Source organism: Panthera pardus, unplaced genomic scaffold, assembly GCF_024362965.1.
Source record: "Panthera pardus isolate Hobbes unplaced genomic scaffold, ASM2436296v1 HiC_scaffold_2, whole genome shotgun sequence".
Taxonomy (NCBI): Eukaryota; Metazoa; Chordata; class Mammalia; order Carnivora; family Felidae; genus Panthera; species Panthera pardus.
The window spans coordinates 149,057,718-149,084,439 of record NW_026526765.1 but is presented as its reverse complement, the minus strand read 5'-3'; the positions used below and the strand labels follow the sequence as shown (position 1 = coordinate 149,084,439).

At 37.6% G+C, this 26,722-nt stretch overlaps 1 protein-coding gene across 2 annotated transcripts; it reads right to left on the bottom strand.

Annotated features, from left to right (window-relative positions):
* Positions 1-773: 773 nt before the first annotated feature.
* LOC109278979 (nuclear envelope pore membrane protein POM 121-like) lies at positions 774-26,303 on the bottom strand. Of its 2 annotated transcripts, none has more exons than XM_019469711.2 (2): positions 25,020-26,303; positions 774-947 (listed from the first exon to the last, which is right to left on the bottom strand). In XM_019469711.2, exons 1-2 carry the CDS (start codon positions 26,154-26,156, stop codon positions 900-902), a joined length of 1,185 nt encoding a protein of 394 aa, XP_019325256.1. In that variant the 5' UTR covers positions 26,157-26,303; the 3' UTR covers positions 774-899. The 2 variants fall into 2 exon arrangements, with proteins under 2 accessions (XP_019325256.1, XP_019325255.1); XM_019469710.2 differs by having other exon boundaries at positions 24,940-26,299.
* Positions 26,304-26,722: the final 419 nt, after the last annotated feature.

Sequence of the window (26,722 nt, the reverse complement as noted above, 5' to 3'; positions counted from 1 at the left end):
GGATATTTTCTCTACCTAACACTAGGCACTCCACTCAGCAGATCCGTCTCTGTCCCAATCTAGAAGAATCTAGCCCTCCTCTGGCACTGGCCTCACAGAACCCTCTGCTCTGGTGTTGGTAGTGCACCTTGCCTCAGCCGTCCCCTCCTCTTTTAGGACTTATTTCTGATTCAGGTCTCAGGCACCTCATTCTCTTTCATCTTGAAGTGTTGAAGCTCTTCCCTGTGGCTCTCACTATCCTAGAGCAGGAAATTAAATTGGATTCAGTAAAGCTAGCAATGGAGAAGATGAGTGACTGGTAGTGGTACAGTGGGATGGGAAGACAAGGGAAATTTGGGGGGTTAGAGGCAAGAGAAAAGGAAAAGAGTATGTGGAGGACACCAGACTGTCATCTGTCCAAAACCTGATCCCACATACTGAGCTGAGTGCCTATGGAGAAGCCCATGGTGTTACTGAAGAAAGGTTTTATGATGCTCTGTACGTAAATACAGATGCTTCCATGGCATGACACAGAGAGTAAATATGGGAGGAAGAAGTGGCGCTTTCCCCAGACTCTACATGGAAGACAGCACCACTGTTGGAACCCTGGGGAATGAGGAGTTAAGAAGTATCTGGGCCATCACTTCAGCCAACACATGAGCATTCCCATGACAGCCAAGGGGAAATGAGAGGATTCTCTAAAAGGCTGTGGGCTCACAGATGTGGCCAGCAGAAGGGGAGGAAATCATAAGGGATAAAATGTACTGAATACAAGTATAAGTCAGATACAACAGTTAGCACTTTAGATGATTATCTTATTTAAGTATCAAAATGACCCTACATAGAATGTAATATTGCACTACAAGTACAGAGTACAGTATATGTACTCAGATTTGAGGGTCAGCTCATATGCAGATGAGTCATGATGTCACTGTCCTCAAGTTTGCTCTGGATATTAGCTCCATCATCTGTAAAAGAGAAAAAAATAATAGTAACAACATAAATAATAAAAAAGGGTATTAGACACAAAGCACTTGACATAGAGGAGGACTTATATAAGCACTCTGTAACTCTCACTAATGATTATCCTTATTTTATCTGTAAGTAAACAGAGGATTAGTAACTTACCCAACACACATGTGAGTCCACATTTGAATGACTGACCCTGACACAAGAACACAAAATCTTATCCATGGGAATGTACTTGGCCAACAGACTAAAAACTTATAGTGTCTTCACATAACCATGCCCTAATATAAAGGTGGTAAGGGGATTTATGTATCAACCTAAAAACCTTATACGTATCTACATTATCTTTCAAAAGTAAGGGCTAAAAAAGTCATAGATATAAAATAAGAGAACTTACTCCCATACAGCCTCACTTAAAGGAACTATTTAATAATAGTATCAGAAAGAACAAAAGTGAGCCTAGAGAACAGACTTAGAATACAGGAAAAAGGATCCCAGAAATGCATAATTATGTAATGTAATCAGTATCTTTACCCATTTAAAACACACATGTATAAAAATTGTTATTTTTTAATTAATGGGAACAGTTGATGGGTATTGGGACTGTGTTAGGATCCTTCAGAGGAGGATACAAATATGGAATAAATGAGACTTTTGTCAGCAAATTTACAGTTAAACTGATTTGGGTATGGGACTTCCACAGTGGCAGAGTGGGGTGGTCAGCAAAGCCTCTCCTCAAAAAGCAATGTTAGAGACACCAGAACCATAACAAGATGGTATAAACTTACTACTGTTCCCTGTGTCTCCCCTCTAATGGAACAAAACACCTCAGAAATTATGCAGATAGCAATGAAAAAGACTCTGAAGACTGGAAAAATGAAAGTGGACTAACTAGGAACAGGAGGAATGACATATGACAAATTCCTTGTGTGTGTTAATTTCTCATATATCCAGGACTTGGTGCCAGAACCAAGAACCTGGGTTCTAGAACCTAGAACCACCAATGGGCATATACAAAACGACAACAACAACAACAATAAAATCCTGCTGTCTCTGGCCAAAGAACAAGAATAGAGAAGCCCAACAGAGACTTCATGGAGAGATTCAACCCTCACTCTACAACTGAGTCATCAGCAAACAACCCCAACTGCCCATGACAGCAACAACAGCAGCAGCAGCAGCAGCAGCAAAGCCCTTTGTCTCTTTGCCCTTTAACAGTGGCATAAGAAGACCTCAAAGAAATGGCTACTGACACCCTATCTTCAACAGGAGGTAGCTCAGGGATACCAGGCAACCCAGTGAACACTCACTGTCCCCACAGAGAGTACTAGCAGAATTAAGGAGAATTAAGAATAAAGCAGAACAGAATAACATTGCAAGTCTCTGGAATTAAACTGTCAAGCTCACAAAAATAGGTCAGAACATACAGGCTAAACTTAAACAGCAAAACTACCTGCTAAATAGAATATTGAAATAGGATAAAGAGTCTCTTAACAACGTAACCAAAACATTGAGGATATAACAGAAAAATCATTCCTCATACCAAGAACCAGTGAAATCACAATTTGAATAAAAGAGTTTGCTGACACCAAAACCAGAATGAGTAAGATGATGGAATGTTAAATATTTTAAAGCAGTCATCATAAATATGCATCAATAATAAATTACAAATTCTCTCCTGAAACAAATAAAAAAAGACTAAAATTTTAAGCAATAAAATAGAAGTTATTTTTAAAAGAAAAAAATGGGGGGGGGGAGAACCAAGAAGAATTTTTTAAATTTAAATTTTAGTTAACATACAGTGCAATATTGGTTTCAGGAGTAGAATTTAGTGATCCATCACTTACTTACATACAACAGCCAGTGCTCATAACATGTGCACTCCTTAATACCCCTAACCCATCTAGTCCATCCCCCACCGACTTCCCTCCATCAACCCACAGTTTGGTCTGTGGTTTGTTTCTTGTGGTTTGTTTCCTTCTCTTCTCTTCCTCCCTGCCACCATCTCATATGTTCATCTGTTTTGTTCCTTAAATTCTACATATGAGTGAAAACATATGGTATTTGTCTTTCTCTGATGGACTTATTTTGCTTAGCATAATACGTTCTAGCTCCAACCATGTAATTACAAATGGCGAGATTTCATTCTTTTTGATAGTTGAGTAATATTCCATTGTGTGTGTACACACACACACCCCACTTCCTCTTTATTCATCAGTCAATGGACATTAGGACTCTCTCCACAGTTTGGTTATTGTTTGTAATGCTGCCATAAACGTTGCCTGTACCCCCTTCAAATCCATATTTTTGTATCCTTTGGGTAAATTCTGACTAGTACAATCGCTGAATTGTAGGGCAGTTCTACTTTTGGTGTTTTGAGGAACCTCCATACAGTTCTCCAGAAAGGCTGCACCAGTTTGCATTCCCACCAACAGTGCCAGAGGGTTCCTGTTTCTCTGCATCCTTGCCAACAGCTGTTGTTTCTATGTTTTTAACTTTAGCCGTTCTTACAGGTGTGAGGTGGTATCTAATCATGGTTTTGATTTGTATTTCCCTGATAAGAAGTGATGTTGAGCATCTTTTCATGTGTCTGTTAGCCATCTGGATGCCTTCTTTTGAAAACTGTCCATGTCTTCTGCCCATTTCATAGCTGGGTTGTTTGGTTTTGAGTTTGATAAGTTCTTCATAGATTACGGATACTAACCCTTGATCAGATATGTCATTTGCAAATATCTTCTCCCATTCCATAGGCTGCCTTTTAGTTTTGTTTTTGATTTTTGTTTGCCTTTGATTTTTTCCTTCACTGTGCAGAGCTTTTTATTTTGATGAAATACCAATAGTTCATGTTTACTTTTGTTTCCCTTGCCTTTGGTGACATGTCTAGTAAGAGGTTGCTCCAGCCAAGGCCAAACATGTTGCTGCCTGTATTCTCCTTTAGGATTTTGATGGTTTCCTGTCTTACATTTAGGTCTTTCATCCATTTTGAATTTATTTTTATGTATGGTGTAAGAAAGTGGTCCAGATTCATTCTTCTGCATGTCATGGCATCCATTTTCCCAGAAACATTTGTTGAAGAGACGGTCTTTTTTCCATTGGAGAGTCTTTCCTCTTTTGTCAAAGATTAGTTGACTATATAGTTCTGGGTCCATTTCTGGGTTTTCTATTCTGTTCCATTGATTAATGTGTCTGTTTGGGGGTCAATACCATACTGTTTTCATCATTAGAGTTTTTTTAGTATAGCTTGAATTCCAGAATCATGATGCCTCCAGTTTTTTTCTTTTTAAGGATTATTTTGGCTATATGGGTCTTTTGTGGTTAAATACAAATTTTAGGATTGTTTGTTCTAGCTGTGCAAAATATGCTGTTGGTATCTTGATAGGGATTGCATTAAATGTGTAGATTGCTTTGGGTAGTTTAGACATTTTAAAAATGTTTGTTCTTCCAATCCATGAGCATGGAACTTTTTCCATTTCTTTGTGTCTTCTTCAATTTCTTTCACAAGCATTCTATAATTTTCAGGTGTAGAGATCTTTTACATCTTTGGTTAGGTTTTTCTCTAGATGTCTTACAGTTTTGGGTGCAATTGTAAATCGGATTAATACCTTGATTTCTCTTTCTGTTGCTTCATTATTGGTATACACCAATTTCTGTACATTGATTTTATATCCTGCAACTTTCCTGAATTCATGTATCAGTACCAGAAATTTTTTGATGGAGTCTTTCAGGTTTCCCATGTAGAGTACATGTCTCCTGCAAATAGTGAAAGTTTTACTTCTTCTCTGTTGATTTGGATGCCTTTTATTTCTTTTTGTTTTCTGATTACTGAGGCTAATAGTAATGATGAGAGTGGATGTCTTTGTCTCATTCCTCAGTATAGGGAAAAAGGCTTTCAGTTTTTCCCCATTGAGGATTATATTAGATGTGGATCTTTCATATATGGCTTTTATGATGTTGAGGTATGTTCCATCTATCCATACTTTCTTGAGGGTTTTTATCAAGAAGGAATTCTGTATTTTGTCAAATGTTTTTTCTGTATCTATTGTCAGGACCATAGGATTCTTATCCTTTCTTTTATTAATGAGGTGTATCATGATTGATATACAAATATTGAAGCAGCCCTGTAGCCCACTTGATCGTGATGAATAATTCTTTTAATATACTGTTGAAATTGATTGGCCAGCATCTTGTTGAGAATTTTTACATCCGTGTTCATTAGGGATATTGGCCCATAACTCTGCACTTTAGTGGGATCTTTGTCTGGTTTTGGAATCAAGGTAATGCTGGTTTCATAGAATGAGTTTGAAAGTTTACTTCCATTCTCTTCTTTTGGAACAGTTTGAGAACAATAGGTATTAACTCTACTTTAAATGTCTGGTGAAATGCCTCTGGGAAGCCATCTGGCCCAGGACTCTTGTTTGTTGGCAGATTTTTGATTACTGATTCAATTTACTTGCTGGTTATAGGTCTGTTCAAATTTTCTGTTTCTTCCTGTTTCAGTTTTGATAGTTTGTGAGTGTCTAGGAATTTGTACATTTCTTCCAGATTGCCCAATTTGTTAGCATATAATATTTCATAGTATTCTCTTATAATTGTTTGTATTTCTGTGGTATTGGTTGTGATCTGTCTTTTTTCACTCATTATTTTATCTATTTGTGTCCTTTTTATTTTCTTTTTTATATATCTGGCTAAGGGTTTATTAATTTTATCTATTCTTTCAAAGAACTAGCTCTTAGTTTCATTGATATGTTCTACTCGAGGTTTTTTGTTTGTTTGTTTCTATATCATTTATTTCTGCTCTAATCTTCATTATTTCCCCTCTTCTGCTGGCTTTAGGCTTTATTTGCTTTTCCTTTTCTATCTCCTTTAGGTGTAAGATTAGGTTGTATATTTGGGACCTTTCTTGCTTCTTGAGATAAGCCTGAATTGCAATGTACTTTCCTCTTAGGACTGTCTTTGCCTCATCCCAAAGGGTTTGGACTGTCGTGTTTTCATTTTCATTTGCTTCCATTCATTTATTTATTTATTCTTTAATTTTCTGGTTAACCCATTCATTCTTTAGTAGGATGTTCTTTAACCTCCATGTATTTGAGGGATTTCCAAATTTTTTCTCGTAGTTAACTTCAAGTTTCATAGTGTTGTGACCTGAAAATATGCATGGATGATCTTGATCTTTTTGTACTTGTTGAGTGCTGATTTGTGACCCAGTATATGATCTATTATGGAGAATGTTCCATTTGCACTTAAGAAGAATGTGTATTCTGCTGTTTTAGAATGAAATGTTCTGAATATATTTATTAAGTCCATCCGGTCCAGTGTGTTACTCAAAGCCATTATTTCCTTGTTGACTTTCTGCTTGGATGATCTGTCCATTGCTGTGAATGAGGTGTTGAAGTTCCCTATTATTATTGTGTTACTGTCAATAAGTTTCTTTGTGTTTGTTATTAATGATTTATATATTAGAGTGCTTTCAAGTTAGAGGCATAATTATTTATAATTCTTAAATCTTCTTGATAGATAGACCCCTTAATTATGATATAATGCCCTTCTTCATCTCTTGATACAGTCTTTGTTTTAAAATCTAGTTTATCTGCTATAAATGTGGCTACTCTGGCTTTCCTTTTAATGTCCATTAGCATGATAGATGGTTCTCCATCCCCTCACTTTCCATCTGCAGGTGTCTTTAGGTCTAAAATGAGGCTCTTGTAGGCAGCATATAAATGGATCCTGTTTTTGGTTTTTTTTAACCCATTCTGATACCTTATGTCTTTTGATTGGAACATTTAGTCCATTTACACTCAGAGTGATTATTGAAAAATATGAACATTGTGTTGTCTGTAGAACTGGTGTTTCTGGTGATATTCTCTGGTCCTTTCTAGTCATTGTTGCTTTTGGTCTTTTGTTTTGTTTTGTTTTTTCTCCACTGAAAGAGTCTCACTGTCTCACTTAAAATTTCTTGCAGGGCTGGATTACTGGTCATGAACTCCTTTAGTTTTGTTTGTCTGGGAAACTCTTTATCTCTCCTTCCATTCTGAATGACAGCCCTGCTGGATAAAGAATTCTTGGCTGCATGTTTTTCCCATTCAGCATGTTGAATATTTCCTGCCATTCCCTTGTGGCCTGCCAAGATTCTGTAGACAGATCTGCTGTGAACCGATCTCTCTTGCCTTGTAGGTAAGGTTTTTTTCCCCTTGTTTTCATGATTATTTCCTTGTCTGTGTATTTGTGAATTTGACTATGATATTCCTTGGTAATCGTCAGCTTTTGTTGAACTTAAAGGGAGTTGTCTGTGCTTCTGGATTTTGATGTCTGTGTCCTCCCCAGATTAGGAAAGTTTTCAGCTATAATTTGCTCACATACACCTTCTGCCCCTTTTTGTGTCTCTTCATTTTCTGGGACTCCTATGATATAATTGTTTTCCTCTTAATAAGTCACTGGGTTCTCTCTATGTCTTGTATTGTGGGTCTTTTGCCTTGTTTCCCACTCTTTTCAGCTTCATTATTTTCCATAATTTTATCTTCTGTGTCACTGATTTATTACTCTGCTTCATCCATCCTTGCCATCATGGCATCCATTGGAGATTGAATCTCAATTATACCATTTTTAACTTCAGCATGACTAGATTTTAGTTCTTCTATCTCTGCAGAAAGGGACTCTCTAGCATCTTCTATGCTTTTTTCAAGCCCAGCTAGTATCCTTGTAATCATGGTTTTAAATTCTAGTTCAGACATCTTACTTATATCTGTATTGATTAAATCCCTGGCTGTGAGTTCTACTGCCTGTTCTTTCTTTCTTTTTTTAAATTTTTTTACCATTTTATTTAATTTATTTTTTAAATTTACATCCAAGTTAGTTAGCATATAGTGCAGCAATGATTTCAGAAGTGTATTCCTTAATGTCCTTTACCCATTTAGCCCATCCCCCCTCCCACAACGCCTCCAGTAACCCTCAGTTTGTTCTCTTACGCTTTGTCCCCCTCCGTTTTTATATTATTTTTGCTTCCCTTCCATTATGTTTATCTGTTCTGCATCTTAAAGTCTTCATATGAGTGAAGTCTTATGATATTTGTCTTTCTCTGAATGATTAATTTCTCTTAGCATAATACCCTCCAGTTCCATCCATGTAGTTGTAAATGGCAAGATTTCATTCTTTTTGATTGCTGAGTAATACTCCATTGTATATATATACCACATCTTCTTTATCCATTCATCCATTGAGGGGCATTTGGGCTCTTTCCATACTTTGGCTATTGTGGATAGTGCTACTATAAACATTGGGGTGCATGTGCCCCTTCAAAACAACATACCTGTATCCCTTGGATAAATACCTAGTACTGTAATTGCTGGGCCATAGGGTAGTTCTATTTTTAATTTTTTTGAGGAAACTCCATACTGTTTTCCAGAGTGGCTGCACCAGCTAGCATTCCCACCAGCAGTGCAAAAGAGATCCTCTCTCTCTGCATCCTCGCCAACATCTGTTGTTGCCTGAGTTGTTAATGTTAGCCATTCTGACAGGTGTGAGGTGGCATCTCACTGTGGTTTTGATTTGTATTTCCCTGATGATGAGTGATGTTGAGCATTTTTTCATGTGTCCGTTGGCCATCTGGATGTCTTCTTTGGAGAAGTGTCTATTCATGTCTTTTGCCCATCTCTTCACTGGATTATTTGTTTTTTGGGTGTTGAGTTTGATAAGTTCTTTATAGATTTTGGACACTAATCCTTTATCTGATATGTAGCTTGCAAATATCTTATCCCATTCTGTTGGTTGCCTTTTAGTTTTGTTGATTGTTTCCTTTGCTGTGCAGAAGGTTTTTATTTTGATGAGGTCCCAGTAGTTCATGTTTGCTTTTGTTTCCCTTGCTTCCGGAGACGTGTTGACTAAGAAGTTGCTGTGGCCAAGGTCAAAGAGGTTATTGCCTGCTTTCTCCTCGAGGATTTTGATGGCTTCCTGTCTTACATTGAGGTCTTTCATCCATTTTGAGTTTATTTTTGTGTATGGTGTAAGAAAGTGGTCCAGGTTCATTTTTCTGCAGGTTTCTGTCCAGTTTTCCCAGCACCAGTTGCTGAAGAGACTGTCTTTATTCCATTGGATATTCTTTCCTGCTTTGTCAAAGATTAGTTGGCCATACATTTGTGGGTCCATTTCTGGGTTCTCTATTCTGTTCCATTGATCTGAGTGTCTGTTCTTGTGCCAGTACCATACTGTCTTGATGATTACAGCTTTGTAACACAACTTGAAGTCTACTGTTCTTTCTTTTGGGATGAATTTCTCCATCTTGTTATTTTGTCCAGAAAAGAAAAGAAGAAGAAAAAAAATAAAGAAAAACAAGCAAACAAAAAACCGCCTAGATCCTGTATGTGTTTTGGTCTACTTGCTAAAGAAATCTAGATCCAAAAATAAAATAAAATATAAGAAAATAAAATAGGGGTGCCTGAGTGGTTAAGTAGGTTAAGCATCCTACTCTTAGTTTCAGCTCAGGTCATGATCTCACAGTTTTTTAGTTTGAGCCCCTCATCGAGCTCCATGCTGACAGTGCGGGGCCTGCTTGCGATTGTCACTCTCCCTCTCTTTCTCTGCCCCTCCCCTGTTCACACTCTGTCTTTGTCTCAAAATAAATAAACTTCAATATATATATATATATATATATATATATATATATATATGCATATATATAACAAAATATAAAAAACAAGAAACAATAAAATTAAAAGAATATGTATATATATAAAATGTATAAATAAAAATAATAATAATAAAAAGAATTTAAAAAACAAGAAAATAAATGAAAAATAATAATAAAATAAAGAATAACGGTAAAACTGAAGTTAGATCATATTTTCCCTCGAGCCGAAACTTTGCAACACTACGATCTGTAGACTTGGTGCAAGGGAGTTGTTTGTGCTGGTCTTTGCCGGAACGTCCTGCATCACTGACTCTCAGGCTGACGTGTGTCATGGAAACACTTCCAGGATGCAGGGGGTGGGACTTGATGTAAAAGACTTCAGCCTCCACTAGATGGCGCTGTGCTTCCCTCTGAAGCCTGATGTTGCTGGGATTGGGGAGTAGAAGGAAGATGGCATCACATCACCCTTTAATCCCATAGGAGGGGAACTCACCTCTGTTCAGGTGGCCCTTACAGAAAAGCGTCCTAGGCTTTTGTCAAATCCCTGTCCTTAACCTGTCTGTACCTGGCAGTTGGCACACCCAGCACCACAGTTCTCCTGTGTTTTATCTCTGGCTGGTGACTGTGATTCAAAACCCCAAGTCTTAAAGGGCCAGGCCTGGAGAGCAGACCTGCTCTCTTCCTCTGCCCTTCACTGGCCTGTCCCAGAAAAGTAGTCACATGGCACGCTCACAGTGGCTGGAATATATTGTGGCACACAGTGAAAAGCTGTGATCAGGTTATTTGCAGTCTCTGTGTGCCTCTGTTCCAGAAAAGCAGTCACACAAGGCAAGCCAAGTGGCTGGAGTCTACTGCAGTGAACAGCAAAAAGCTGCAACCAGTATGTCTACCATCTGCAGGTGCTACCATAGCAATTCCCTGCTATTGAATGGCCACTCAATGGCTCCCAACAGGACTGTTGTCCTTGAAGAGACAAAACCAAAAACAAACAAACAAAAGCCCTCTTCCAAATATACACCGGGAAAGGAAGCAATATCTCTTAGTGCGACCCAGGGGATCCACACACCATGGAGTCTTGTGTGAATCCTACAAGTCATTCCTTCCCCACCACTCTCTCCCTCTCTTCCTGACCATTCTCCGTGAAAATGTTTCCCTTCCCGCTGTGGTACTGAGACTTTCCTCTCCCTCAATTAATAGCTCTGAACCTCACATCTGCCATGTTCTCCCACTCCAATTGTACAGATTATTTTCTTAATCCTTCGACTGATTTCCTAGTTGTTAAAAATAATTTGATGATGATCTAGCTGTGTTGGAAGGACAAGGCAAGCTCAGCATAACCCCCACTATTCTGCCATTTTAACTTCTCCAAAACCTTAAGTGGAAATTATACAACTGAAATAAAATAACTAACGTTTAAAAACTTGCTAGATAGACTCAATAGTAAGTGAAGATGACAGAGGACAGAATCAATGAAAACAAGTGAGTAGAATTTACCCAATCTGAGTAAAGAGAACACAGTAGACCAAAAAAGGGGGGAAGAGTGTGTGAAAGATCCTCGGGAACTTAAAGGACTAAATAAAAAGGAGGTCTACCATTCATAGAATTTATACTATCAGAGCCCCAGAAGAAGGAGAGGACAACGTGTGGAAATAAACATGTATTGGAAGAAATAATGGCTGAAAGTCCCAAATTTGGCAAAAGACATAATTCTACAGATTCAAGAAGCTGAACAATTCCCAAAAAGGATAACAAGAAAAGAAAAATCCATGCCGAGACACAGCAAAACTAAACTTCTGAAAACTAACAAGGAAACAATTTTATTTGTTCTTTTAATGTTTATTTATTTTGAGAGAGAGTGAGCATGAGCAGGGGAGGGGCTGAGAGAGAGAGAGGGAGGGAGGTATGGAGGGAGGGAGGGGGAGAGAGAGAGAGAGAGAGAGAGAGAGAGAGAGAGAATCCTAAGCAGGCTCCATGCTCACAGTCCAACTTGGGGCTTGATGCAGGGCTTGATTTCACCACTTCGAGATCATGACCTGAACAGAAATCTAGTCGGATGCTAAACTGGCTAAGCCCCCCAGGTGCCCCAAAAAGGGAAACAACTTTAAAACAGCCAGAAAGAAGCAAGATATTGCATTGAAGAGAGCACCCATTTGAACGACAACAGATTTCTCATCTAAAACAATGGAGGCTAAAAAGAAAAGACACATCTTTCAGGCGTTGAAAGCAGAGAACTGTCAATTTTGAATCCCATGTCCTTCCTTCAAGAGTGAATAAGAAATAATGATATCCTAAGACAAGGAAAACTAAGAGAATTTATTGCTAACAGACCTAGTCTTAAATACCAGCTAAAGGAAGATCTCCAAATAGAAAGAAAATGATAAAACTGGAAGTAAATATAATACACAATCCTTCAGTTCATGAGTTTCTTTAATCATATTTTATGGTTGAAGCAAAAGTTATAACACCATGTGATGTGGTACTTAAAGTATATAGTGGAAATAATTATATTTTTTAAAGTGGAAGGGTAAAGGTAGGTAAAGTTTCTACATTTCACTTGAAGTGATAAGACATCAACACCAGTAGGCTGTGATTACATATATGTATGATTATAACTAGAACAACTACTATGAAAACTACACAAAAAGTAATATGCTGGAGAACACTATAAATCAGTCAAAATGGAACTCTAAAAATGTTCAGCTAACTTACAGGATAGAAGGAAAAAGTAGCAGAAGAACGAGAAATATAGGAAACAGACAACAAATAATAAAAGGACAGAACCATGCCCGAATATACCAATAATTACTTTAAATGTCTATGGTCTGAATACACAAATTGAAAGACAGAGTTTGGCAGACCTAAACGTAGTTTGCCTGCAAAAACTCACCTCAAACATAATGACATACCTATGCTGGAAAGGAAAAGGACAAAGCATGCAAACATTATTTTTTTAATCAGAAAGGGATATATTAACATCAGATAAAGTAGACTTTGGTGCAAAGAAAGTAAGTAGGGATAAATAGGGACATTACGTAACAACAAACGGACCTATCCACCAAGAAGATACAGCAATCCTAAAGGTGTATGTACCAAACAATAAAGCTTCAAAACACATGAAGCATGGGGCGCCTGGGTGGCTCAGTCGGTTAAGCATCTGACTTGGGCTCAGGTTGAGTTCAAGCCCTGCATCAGATTCTGTGCTGACAGCTCAGAGCCTGGAGCCTACTTCGAATTCTGTGTCTCCCTCTCTCTCTGACCCTCCCCCACTCACACTCTGTCACTCTCTCAAAATAAATAAACATTTAAATTTTTTTTTAAAAAAAACAAACTACATGAAGCAAAAAACTGAAAGCACCAAAAGAATAGACAAATTCACAAGTATAGTTGGGGGTTTCAGTCCTCATTTATCAATTGATAAAATTAAACAGAAAATCAGCAAAATAGAAGAATTCAGCAATGATATAAAGAAAAAGAACTTGATGGACGTTTGTAAAATACTCCAAAAATAGTAAAATACACATTCTTTTCTGACATCCATAGAACAATTATCAAGATAACACTTAAGGAGGACCATAAAATAAACCTTAACAAATTTAAAAGAGTAGAAATCATAGAGAAGGTTCTCTGACCATACTAGCATAAAGCTAGAAATAAATTACAGAAAGTGAACAAAAAAATCTTCAAATATTTGGAAATTAGATGACATACTTCTAAATAATTCATGAGTCAAAGAGAAAGTCCCACAGGAAAAATATATATATTATGTATTGAATGTAAATGAAAGCACAACTTATCACAATTTGTGGGATGTAGCCAAAGCAGTGCTGAGAGAGGCACTTATAGCAACAAATGCTTACTTTAGAAAACAGAATTCACTAAGTACCTGGGTGGCTCAGTCAGTTGGGCGTTTGACTTTGGCTCAGGTCATAATCTCACCATTCATGGGTTTGAGCCCCACATCGGGCTCTGTGTTGACAGCTCACAGCCTGGAGCCTGCTTTGGATTCTGTGTCTCCCTCTCTCTCTGACCCTCCCCTGCTCACACTCTGTCTCTCTGTCTCTCTCTCTCTCTCTCTTAAAAACAAACAAACATTAAAAAAAACAGAACTCAATAGAACTCAATAATCTAAGTTCCTACCTCCAGAAATTAGAAAAAAATAAAAATAAATACCAAGAAAGCAGAAGGAAAGAATTATTAAAGACAAAAGCAGCAGCCAATGAAATTGAAACAGGAAAATAGAGAAAATTAAGCAAAACCCCACTTTTCTGAAAAAAATAAAATCAACAAACTATAGAGAAGAGATGGTTAGTAGAGGGGAAGTGGGTGGGGAGATGGATGAAATTGGTAAAGGGGATTAAGAGTATACACCTTGATGAGCACTGAGTAGTATATAGAATTGTTGAATCGCTATACTGTACACCTGAAACAAATGTAACATTGTATGTTAACTACATTGGAATTAAAACTTAAAAACATTTAAAAACCCAACAAACAAACAAATAAGCAAGCAAAAAAAAACCCTATAAATGAATTCAGAGAGATTTGACATCTTTATTATGTTGAGATTTTTGGTCCTTTCATGTGGTAGGTCTCTCCAAGAATTTAGATCATCTTTTATTTCTTCCATTTGCATTTTTTATTTTTATCTCACAGATCCTGTGCATATCTTGTTTGATTTATACCTCAGTATTTCGTTTTCTCTAAAGAAATTGTAAGTGTGTTATTGTGGCTTTGATTTTAGTTTCTACCTATTCACCATTAGTATATAGAAATGAAATTCATTTTTGTGTATTGATCTTGTATCCTGAGAGCAGGTCAAGCTCAATAATTTGCTTCAGGAGGATTTATTTTGTAGATTTTCCTGGGATTTTCTATACAGACCATCATGCCATTTGGAAATGGAGTTTTATTTTTTCCTTTTCAGTGAATATCTCTTATATTGCAAATATCTTCTCCAATTCCATAGGTTGTCTTTTAGTTTTGTTGTTTCCTTTGCTGTGCAGAAACTTCTTTATTTTGATGTAATACCAATATTTTATTTTTGCTTTTATTTCCTTTGCTTCAAGAGATTTATCTAGAAAGATGTCACTATGGCTGATGTCAGAGAAATTACTGCCTGTGCTCTCATCTGGGATCTTTATGATTTCTCGTCTCACATTTAAATTCTGAATCTATTCTGAGTTTATTTTTGTGTATGATGTAAAAAAAAAAGTGGTCCAATTTCATTCTTTTGGATGTAGCTGTCCAGTTTTCCAAACACATTTTGTTAAAGAGAATGTCTTTTTCCCATTGAATAGTCTTGTCTCCTTTGTTGAAGATTAATTGACCATATAATTACAGGTTTATTTCTGGGCTTACTATTCTGTTCCATTGATCTATGTTTCTATTTTTGTGCCAGTACCATACTGTCTTGATTACTGTAGCTTTGTAATATAACTTGAAGTGTGGAATTGTGATGCTTCCTGTTTTCTTTTTTCTTTTTCTTTTTTTTCAAAGATTGCTTTGGTATTTGGGGTCTTTTGTGGTTCCATACAAGTTTTAGGATTGTTTGTTCTAGTTCTGTGAAAAATCCCATTTGTATTTTGATAGGGGTTGCATTAAATGTGTAGATTGCTTTGGGTAGTATAGACATTTTAATAATATTCGTTCTTCCAATTCATGAGCATGGAATTACTTTCCATTTCTTTGTGTCATCTTCAATTTCAATTTCACCCCTTTGGTTAAATTTATTCCTAAGTATCTTATTACTTTTAGTGCTACTGTAAATGGGATTGCTTTCTTAATTTCTCTTCTGCTGCTTCATTATTGGCATATAGAAATGCAGTGGATTTCTGTACATTAATTTTGTATCCTGTGACCTTGATTAATTCATTTATCAGTTCTAGTAGATTTTGGAGTTTTCTGTATATATAGTATCAGGTCATCTGCAAATAGTGAAAGTTTTACTTCATCCTTACCAATTTGGACACCTTTTATTCCTTTCTCTTGTCTGATTGCTGTGGTTAGGACTTCTAGTACTACGCTGGATAACTGGTGAGAGTGGACAGCCCCATCTTGTTCCTGACCGTGGAGGAAAAGCTCTCAATTTTTCACCTTTGTCTATGGTGTTAGCTATGGGTTTTTCATAAAAGGCCTTTATTATGTTGAGGTATGTTGCCTCTAAATACTTTGTTGAGGGTTTTGTCATGAGTGTATCTTATGCTTTTTCAAATGCTTTTTCTGCAGTTAAGGAAGTGATCGTATGGTTTTGTCCTTTCTCTTATTAATGTGATGTATTACATTGATTGATTTGAAAATATTAAAACACACTAGCATCCCAGAAATAAATCCCACTTGATCATGGTGAATTTTTAAAAATATATTGTTGGGTTCAGTTTAATATAATTTTGAGGATTTTTACATTTATGTTCATTAGAGATATTGGCCTGTGGTTCTCTTTTTGTGTAGTATCTTTATCTGGTTTTGGAATCAGGGTAATGTTGGCCTCATAGAATGAATTTGGAAGTGATCTTTTCTCTTCTATATTTTGGAAAAGATTATCTTGCTGGTAATCTGTCTAATCAGATTTTCTATTTCTTCCTGACTCAGTTCTGGTAGTTTATTTCTTTCTACAAATTTATCTATTTCTTCTAGGTTGTCCAGTTTGTTGGCATATATTTTTTCATAAAATTTTCTTAAAATCCTTTGTATTTCTGTGGTGTTGGTTGTTATTTCTCCTCTTTAATTTCTGGGTTTTTTTATTTGAGTCCTCTCTCTCTCTCTCTCTCTCACTCTGCCTCCCTCCCTCCTTCCCTTTCTCTTTTGATGAGTCTGGGTAGAAGCTATTAATTTTGTTGATCTTTTCAGAGAACAAGCTGTTGGTTTCATTGATTATTTATGCTCTAATCTTTATGATTTCCCTTTTGCTGGCTTTAGGCTTTGTTTGTTGTTCTTTTTATAGTTCCATTAGGTGTAAGTTTAGATTTTTTATTTCACATTTGTCTTGCTTCTTGAGGCAGGCCTGTATTGCTATTAATTTCCCTCTTAGAACCACTTTTGCTGTATCCCAGGGGTTTTGGACTACTATGTTTTCATTTTCATTTGTCTTCATGTATTTTTTGATTTCCTCTTTCATTTCTTCACTGAACTATTCATTGTTTAGTAGCATGTTATTTAAAATGACTCCAAATATTTGTGCTCTTTCCAAAATTTTTTTTGTGGTTGATTTCTAATTTCATTGCATTGTGGTCAGAAAAGATGCATGGTATAATTTGATCTTTTTGAAATTGTTGAGACTTGTTTTGTGACTAATATGTCATCTATTCTGGAGAATGTTTTGTGTGCTGGTGAAAAGAATGTGTATTGTGCTGTTATAGGATGAAATGCTCTGAATATATCTATTAAATCTGTATGGTCTACTGTGTCATTCAAAGCCACCATTTCTTGGTTGATTTTCTGTCTGAATGATCTGTCCATCAATGTAAGTGGGGTATCCCCTACTATTATTGTGTTACTATCAGTTAGTTCCCTTATATTTGTCATTAGCCATTTTATGTGTTTGGGTGCTGACATGTTGGGTGCATACATACTTACAATTGTTATGCCTTCTCTTTGGATTGTCTCCTTAATGATTATATAGTGTCCGTCTTTATCTCTTGTTACTGTCTTTGTTTTAAAGTCAATTTTTTCTCATATAAGTATTGCTACCCCTGCTTTTCTTTTCACATCCATTTGCATGATAAATGCTTCTGCATCCCTTCACTTTCAATATGCATGTGTTGTTAGGGTCTTACATGAGTCTCTTGTAGGCAACATATAGATGGCTCTTTTTTTTTTTTTTATCCAGTCTATCACCCTATGTCTCTTGATTGGAGCATTTAGTACATTTACATTAAAAACAATTATAATAGGTATGTACTTACTGCCATCTTGTTATTTGTTTTGTGTTTCTTTTTGTGGATTTTCTCTGTTCCTTTCTTTCCATGCTGTCTTCTCTCACCATAAGTTTGCTGTCTTTAGTGACATACCTGGATGACTTTCTCTTCATTTTTTGCATATCTACTACTGGTTTTTGATTTGTGGTTACCATTAAGTGTGTATAACATCTTCTGCACACAGCAGTCTATCTTAAGTTGATGGTCACTTAAGTTTGAACCCATTCTTTACTCTTCTCCCCACGTTTTAGGTATATGGTGTCATAGTTTATGTCCTTTTATTTTGTGAGTCCCTTGACTGATATCCTTATTTTTACTCCTTTTATACTTCTTATTTTTCTAATTCTTACTCATGGCCTTTCCTTTATACTCAGAGTCCCCTTTAACATCCCTTTGTTGAGGGTTTTATCAAGAATGGATGCTGTATTTTGTCAAATGCTTTTTGACATATGTTTGCATCTATTGAGAGGATCATATGGTTCTTATCCTTTCATTTATTAATGTGGTATATCACATTGATTGATTTGTGAATATTGAACCAAACTTACAGCCAAGGAATAAGTCTCAGTTGATTGTGGTGAATGATTCCTTTAATGTACTGTTGGATTTAATGTGTAGTAACTTGTTATGAGTTTTTGCATCCGTGTTCATCATGAATATTGGCCTATAATTCTCTTTTTTAGTGGGGTCTTTGGTTTTGGAATCAAGGTAATTATGGCCTTGTAGAATGAGTTTGGAAGTTTTCCTGCCATTTCTATTTTTTAGAACAGTTTCAGAAGAATACATTTTAACTCTTTTTTTTAATGTTTCATAGAAGTCCCCTAGGAAGCCATCCGGCCCTGTAATTTTTTTTGTTAGGAGATTTTTGATCTCTGATTCAATTTCTTTGCTGGTTATCAGTCTGTTTAAATTTTGTTTCTTTCTGTTTCAGTTTTGGTGGTTTATATGTTCCTAGGAATTTATCCACTTCTTCCAGATTGCCCAATTTGATGACATAGAATTTTTCATAATATTCTCTTATAATTGTATTTCTGTTGGTTATGATTTCTCCTCTCTCATTAATGGTTTTATTATTTGGGTCCTTTCTCTTTTCTTTTTGATAAAGCTGGGGTTACCAATTTTATTAAGTCAAGGAACCAGCTCCTAGTCTCATTGATCTGTTCTACTTGTTTTATTATTATTATTATTATTATTATTATTATTATTATTATTATCTTCTATATCATTTATTTTCAGCGAGGATCTGAGGGATTCTCAGATCACACCATCTGCTCCCAGCCCTCTCCCTGCCTTATCCACTGGATCCACTGTAGTGCCTGCCAGATTCAACACCAGCCAGGGTGTGGACCTCTAGAACTCCAGTCTTTGAGCTCTGCTAGTTGTAAAAACTCAAATAATCAGTCCCTCTCCTTTTCCCAGTAAATAGCCTTGGGGAAGTGTTTTCTTTGTGCAATCTCCTTTGTGCTGCTCTCTCTCCTCTGTGATCAGGGCTCCCTCTCCTCTGCAGCACCTGAGATCCTTTTGTTCCTCAAATCACATCTCTGCACCTCCTATCTTCCATGATGTAGTCTCTTCTCTCCCACTAATTGTGCAGTCTGCTCTCTCAGTCCTCCGATCTATTTGTTGGGTGTTCAGAATGATTTGATACTCATTTAGCTGTGTTTGAGGGACAAGGTAAGCATAGGGTCCTCCTACTACTCCATCATCTTAGCTCTTATCATGAAGAAACTGATTTAAAAGGCATAAGTTTACAAAATAATAATCAACCTGGGCTTATAACATATAAAGATGCAACAGTCTCTCAGAGAGGAAAAATAATATATCTATGTTGGAGCAAAGTTTACGTTATTTACTGGAAATAAATTAGTATTAATCAATTAATTCATATTAATCTGAGATATACTTCCTTTACATTTTATTTTGATATAATTTTATGTTTGCCAGCAAATTTGGGGGAAGGTACAGGGAGTTTGTATGTACCCTTTAGTCAATTTCCCCCAATCACAATACCTGTATAACTATAGAACAACATAAAAACAAGAAAAATTACATTGGTACAATCTACAAAGTTTACTCATTTTTCATTATTTTACATGTATTTATGTGTGTGTATTTCTATGCAATTCAATTACAATGTCTATGCAGATTTGTGTAACCACCACAATCAATATGCAGAACTAATCTATCACCAAAAGCCTTCCTTGTGACATCTCTTCATAGCCATATATATCCACCCCATGCCTAACCTTTGTCAACTACTAATCTATTCTCTATTTCCATACTTTTATTATTTCAAGAATGTTACATAAATGGAATCATATGCTATGTAACCTTTGGAGACTGACTTTATTCACTCATCATAATTCTCTTGAGATCCATCTAAATTGCGTATATCAATAGTTCATTTTTTTTAACATTTATTTATTTTTGAGAGACAGAGTGATCAGGGAGGGGCGGAGAGAAAGGGGAGACACTTAACTGACTGAGCCACCCAGGTGTTCCTCGTTTATTTTTATTGCTGAATAGTATTTCATAGAATGATGTACATAGTTGTTTAACCATTCACCCATTGAAGGACTTTTGGGTAGTTTACAGTTTTGAGATATCAGGTATAAGGCTGCTATAAACATTGGTGAACATGTTTTCTCATGGAAATAAGTTTTCATTTCTTTGTGATAAATGGCCATGAGTACAACTCAGACAAATGGTAAGTCCACTTTTGGTTTTCAAAGGAACTGCCAAACTGTTTTCTAGAGTGGCTGTATCATTTTGCATTTTGACTATCAATGTATGAATGACCTAGCATCTTCACCAGCACTTGATATCATCACTACTTATTTTAGCCATTCTCATAGGCATGTAGTAATAGCTCATTGTGGTTTTAATTTGCATTTGCCTACCAGCTAATGATGTTAAATATCTTTTCATGTATTTATTTGTCATCTGCATGTAAGGAGGTAGATATTTGAAAATTTAAGATGCATATTGTAATTCTTAGAGAAACCACTATGAAAATAACTCAAAAATAGTAAAAATAAAGGGGGAAGAGAGGAGATTAAAATTATACACTAAAAAAATCTATTTAGCACAAAGGTAGTAAAGGAGCAACAGAGAAGCAAAAAACAAAAAACAAAAACCACACGTGAGACAAATAGAAAATAAGTAGCAAAATGTAAAAAGTAAACCCAACCTTGGCAATAATTACAATAAATGTGAATAGATTAAAAAGTACAAATAAAAGAACAGAGACTGGATTTTAAATAGCAAGACCCATTATATGCTGGGCTATAAGAGATACAGCTTGGATTCAAGTATAAAAACAAATTCAAATTAAAAGAATGGAAAAATATATTAATCGTAAACAGTATCCATAAGAGCTGGATTAACTGTAACAATATTTGGCAAAGCTAACTTTAAGTCTAAAAATATTACAAAAGAGAAAGAGGGACATTTCATAATGATAAAATGATCAATAATCAGGAAGCTGTCACAATTTAAAACTTCTGTGCAGCTAACAACAGAGCTCCAACATCCACACAGCCAAAACTTACAGAATTGAAATGTAAAACAGACAATAAGACAATTATAGTTGAGTATTTTAAGCCTCCATTTTCAATAGCTGATAGAAAAATTAGACAGGAAAACAGCAAGAATAAAAAGACATTTTTTAAAATTTTTTAACGTTTATTTATTTTTGAGAGATAGAGACAGAGCGTGAGGGGGAGAGGGACAGAGGGACAGAGAGGGAGACAGAATTGGAAGCAGGCTCCAGGCTCTGAGCTGTCAGCACAGAGACTCCAGGTTCTGAGCTGTCAGCACAGAGACGACACGGGGCTCGAACTCACGAACCATGAGCTGAAGTCAGACACTCAACCAACTGAGCCACCCAGGCTCCCCTAAAAGACTTATTTTTAAGTTTTGGACAACACTATCCAACAACTCAACTTGACATTGATTGAACACTCTGCCCCCAAACAGTAGAATATACCTTTTTTTAAGTACCTATGGAACATTTTCCAAAATAGAGCATATGGTTGGCCATAAAAAATGCCCCAACAAATTTAAAAGGATTGAAATCATTAAATGTAGGTTTAAGATCACAGTGGAATAAAATTATAAATCAAAACCAGAAAGAAATGTGCAAAAATCCCCAAATATTTGGAAATTAAAGAACATACTTCTAAACTTAGGGTAAAAGAAAAAAATCATAATAGAAATTAGAACATATATTGAACTGAATGTCATCCAAACATAGTTTCAACATTATTCTAATGCCATTAAAAAGGCAAATTTATAGCTTAAAATGCCTAAATTACAGAAGAGAAAGGTCTCAAATCCCTAATCTTCCACCTTAAGAAACTTCTAAGAGAAGAGCAAACTAAACCCAAAGGAAGCAGAAAGAATTAAATAATAAAGATTAGAACCTAAATTAACAACAAAAATAGAAAACAGCAATAAAAACCACAAAAAATCAACACAATTAACAACGTTTAGACACACTGACCAAAAAGAAAGCAAGAATGAGAATGGGAGACATTTAGGTGGAGATACAGAGTAAAGTCACTAAGAAAATTAGAAATTGAAGAGAGGGTATCATTTTCTACCTTACAAATATTAAGATTATAAGGAAATACAATGGACAATTTTATGCCAACACATTAGACAACTTACATGAAATGGGCAGATTCCCAGAAAGACACCAGTTACTGAAACTGATTCAAGAAGAATTAGAAAACCTTAGTAGGCCTACAGCAAGATATTGAATTAGTAATTTTTAAATCTTCCCATAGAAACCCAGGCCCAGATGGCTCCATTGGTAAATCCTCCCAAACATTTCAAGAAGAAATTATACCAATCCTTCTACAAATTCTTCCAGATATATAGGAGGGAACCCTTCCAGCTCATTCTATGTGAGCAATATTACTCTGATATCAAAGCCAGACAAAAAGAGCACAAGAAAATAAAATTTCAGACCAATATCTCTCATGGATACTCAAACACAGAATACTCAGACACAAAAGTACTCAACAAAACATAACCAAACTGTACACCAAAAAGAGTGAGATTCACTGTTTGCAAATTAAAATCAACTAGATTGTTAGACTGTTAGGGGAACCTGAAATGGAATGCAGACTGTGAGAAATGAATCTAAGTGTGATACAAATGAATCACATAACCTCACTTAAAGGAAGCTGAAAGGATCTGAACCAAGTGATTCTTACAAGAAGTGTTTTGGGGGCACCTGGGTGGCTCAGTCGGTTAAGTGTCTGACTTCAGCTCAGGTCACGATCTCATGGTTGGTGGGTTCAAGCCCCGCATGCTGACAGGTATGAGCCTGGAACCTGCTTCAGATTCTGTGTCTCCCCCTCTCTCTCTGCCCCTTCCCTGCTCACACTCTGTCTCTCCCTCAAAAATAAATAATAAAAAAACATTAAAAAATTTTTATAAAACAGCACAATAATAATTGCTGTAGTCAAGATCCACTGATGATGCAAAGTTCAAGGATAAACAGAATTTTTTTGTAGCATCAAAGTATGATTTCCCCCCTCAAATATTTATGACACAGGGAAAAATAATTATCCAATGGAGAACTCTGGTATACATCACCTTAACCAGGTGATCAAGGCTAATATTTCCCATAGTAAGATATATGGATATTATGTACCCTTGAGGTGACGTGCTGAGAAGGGTACATCACCTAAGATTTTTCTTCAAAATCCTAACCTCAATGTTCTTATGAGAAAAAAGAGAAATCCAGACTGAGGGAAATTCTACAAAATACCTAACCAGTACTCTTCAGACATATCAAGGTTACACATGATATTAAGACAGAGAGATGGTCAGTTGGGAGGAGACTCAGGAGACATGACAACTAAATCAAATTTGAGATTCTGGACTGATACTGGGACAGAAAGAAAACTTTACTAGAAAAACTAGGAAAATCCAATTAAAGTCTGAAGTTTAGCTAATAGCATCATATCAGTGTCAGTTTCCTGGTTTCAACCATTGTTCTGTAAGATATTAACATTAGGAGAAGCTCAGTGAAGACTAGATGGGGATTCTCTGTAACTTTGTAACTGTCCTGTAAGTCTACAGTTGCATCCAATTTAAAAATTTTTAAAAAGACTAAGTTGTCACAGCCATTTCATAACATACAGTAGGCATGATCAAGCCCAGAGTGATGTCGGGTGAGCCTGTGAGACACAAAAGAGGGAAAAGGCTGGTGCACGGGTTGCCACCTCATGGTCTCAAATACAAAAATCAGGAGTCAGTGTCTAGAGGCATAAAGTGGTGCTGCTTTCCCATCAGCTGAGCCACAGAAAACCTGACACAGTTAAGACCAGCTACTTGTACGAGTCAATTTTTCCTCCATTATGTTCAAAGAGAAAAGACATGGAACATTTGGCATAACAAAAAATCACATATGTATTCGATATATATTATTATATGATACATATTGTATATTTTGTATATATTACACATATTATATACATTTTATATGTACAAGAATTATTATATATATCACCTATTATATATATCACCTATATATACATATATTACATATGTATATAATGTATGCATATATTTTATATTGTATATTCTATTATGTATAATAATTATATATTATACATTATACATATGTAGCATGTTAAATATACATATTATACATATGCATTACATATACATTATGTACATTACAGATAGTAAATTATGTAATATATATAATACATCTAACAATACACATAATACATATTATATACATATATATTATATATGACTATATAAAACATATATAACATATAAACATATATGACTATATATGTGTGTGACATATACAACTTTGTTCATTTATTGAATGTTTATGTGGTACCAAGTGTTCATATGTAGAAAGAGAAAGACTGAAGGCTGTCTTGCCTGCTCCTGCCTAGAGAAAAACTGGTCCAAATCTTGTTCTTCGGTTGCAGGGATCACTGGGTGGGCCGGCCTAACAAGCTCCAGCCACCCAATTTCTAGGGACACATCAGGCAGAAAGACAATGGGAATGAAACATTGTCTCTATGGAGACAGCTACCTGATGGGGGTAGTTGGCCCACAGGCACAGTGCCCTGGGCATAGCAGAACTTTGATGGTTTCCTACAATGCTCCTCCAAAGAACCAGTGAGGCCCTGCACAAAGTACTAGGGAATAAACCCTGGTGGACCAGGGAAAGGAGGACCCCTTTCTTATAGCCAAGCCAAGTAAGGCAAAGGTTTAGAGAGAACCAAGAAAAACAGCCCATGGAGGTGCCCCTCCATCCAACTATGGGAAGGCCACTGGGCCTGGGGAGTTCTGCATCTGCCAGAAGTCTTCTGCTGTGAATTAGTGCTGGGAGCTGGAGGAGGGAGTGCCTGCCACAGGCGGGTATGGACAAACAGGAAAGCTGAGGGGCGCTACAGTTGGAGATGGCCTCAGTCTTACCCTTCCAAGGCCTTGTTGATCCACTGGATCGCAGCTCTCTTCTCTAAGTCAAGGTCTTCAGCAGTGACTCGATAACCCACCTGGGGTGGTGGGAGCAGGATCAGTGGGTCATGTCGCCTAGAGGACAACAGCAGAGGAATCTTGCGCTTCCGGGGCCTGGAGCTGTCAGGTAGAGGTGAGCGATCCCTCAAACTTTGCTTCTGCCCAGAAGGTGCATCTGCAACATTTTCATGCTTGATCTTCCTTTGTGGTTCTACTGAGGCTGAAGAGCTAGAATGATAGCTTTCCTCACTGGCTTTCTTTGCGGCCACTTGGGGCTGGTATGAGGCTGGGCTTCGGATCCCAGCTGTGCCTGGGAAGCTCCTCGGCAGCGGTGGGAACCCTCGAGTGGAGCTGTAAGAACTGGTGATGGCATTGCGTTTGCTGCATGAGCTCAAAAAGCAGGTGTGGGATTTCCTAATCAGGCTGTCTTCTAAGCTGGTAGAACAGAAGTCTCTCTTCAGAGGCCCCGGCCTGGGCACAAAGGAAGAGAGGACTCCATTGACCATCAGGCGCCTAAATGCTGATTGCATGCTCCCACTGCACTCGGCATCCCCTCTCAGATCATCCTGCCTCTTGGGGACTGGGTACCCTTCTCCAGGCTTTGCCAGCTCTTCCCTGCTCTCAACCAGGGAGGTCAGGTCTTTCTCTCCTTTGGCTTTCGCTTGACCATTCTCTTCGAGGGCCCTCATCAAGGTCTCCCTTACACAAGGATTTGGGAGGTGACTAGACAGCGAAGACCACATACAGAGGACTGTCTCCTTCAGAGCCAAACGCAGCGTCAGCTTGCCCTTAGCAGATGCCATCTTCAGGATCACTGAAGTGCAGAACATCTTGGACCTGTAGGCAGACAGCACAGGCTTCGGATGGCGGGTGTGGGGCACTGAGGAAAAGACCCCCAGAAATAAACACCGGGCCTGCTGGATTGGATACTGCCGCAGATGGACTATGGCAAACCGCCGACGGTACCGACGACGACGGGGTGAAGCCACAAGATTCTCGCATGACGGCCTGCGAGTTAGGTCCAGGGTCGGGGCCGCCGAGTGAACTCGGCAAGTCGGAGGAACACTGCGGGCTGGGTGTGCGGGCCCGAGGCTCTCAAGCGTCTCGGGCGGGTCCCCGCCTACCAGAGAAGGGGACAGCGGCCGAGGGCGGGGCCGGCTCAGGTAACTGCCCATGAGGAGCACTTCTGCAAGGTCGGGTCCTTCAAATGGAGTCAGTGGCTCAGGTTTCCGTTAGCTGCCAAAGGGGCCAGGCAAAGCGCACACTGTTGGGTGTCCCGCCTATGACGCGTCCTTGGAACGTGTGAACAAAGAAAGGGGCGCGCGAGTACTGCACGAAGGATGGGCGCGCGCACCCAGGTCGCTTCCCAACCCCTGCTTCTCATCGAAGGCACGAAATAGACCAGCTTATTGCGGGCACAGCCGCCCTTCATCAGCCAGGCCCCAGTTCCTTTGGGGGTGGGGAAGGTGCAACACCATGGTTCCCAGAACCCAGGAACGGCTCCAGGCTCAGGAGTGCTCCCTCCAATCCAGAGATTCAGAGTCAACACCAGGGTCTACCTGTGCTTACTCTAGCCCCCCATACCCAGAGGTCAAACCACTCAGAATCTGTGGTGCCTAGATCCTAAGGGATGGTACAACCACCTGAGTGTTCAGGAGGCGGGAGGACCCCAGGAGGGAACTGGCTAGGCGTGGGACACCAGAGTGGAGTCCCTAACCTACCCTCTTCCCTTTCCCTAGAA

Coding starts and splice junctions, on each gene's coding strand:
- LOC109278979 (XM_019469710.2), bottom strand. CDS start 26,156: ATGGGCAGTTACCTGAGCCGGCCCCGCCCTCGGCCGCTGTCCCCTTCT.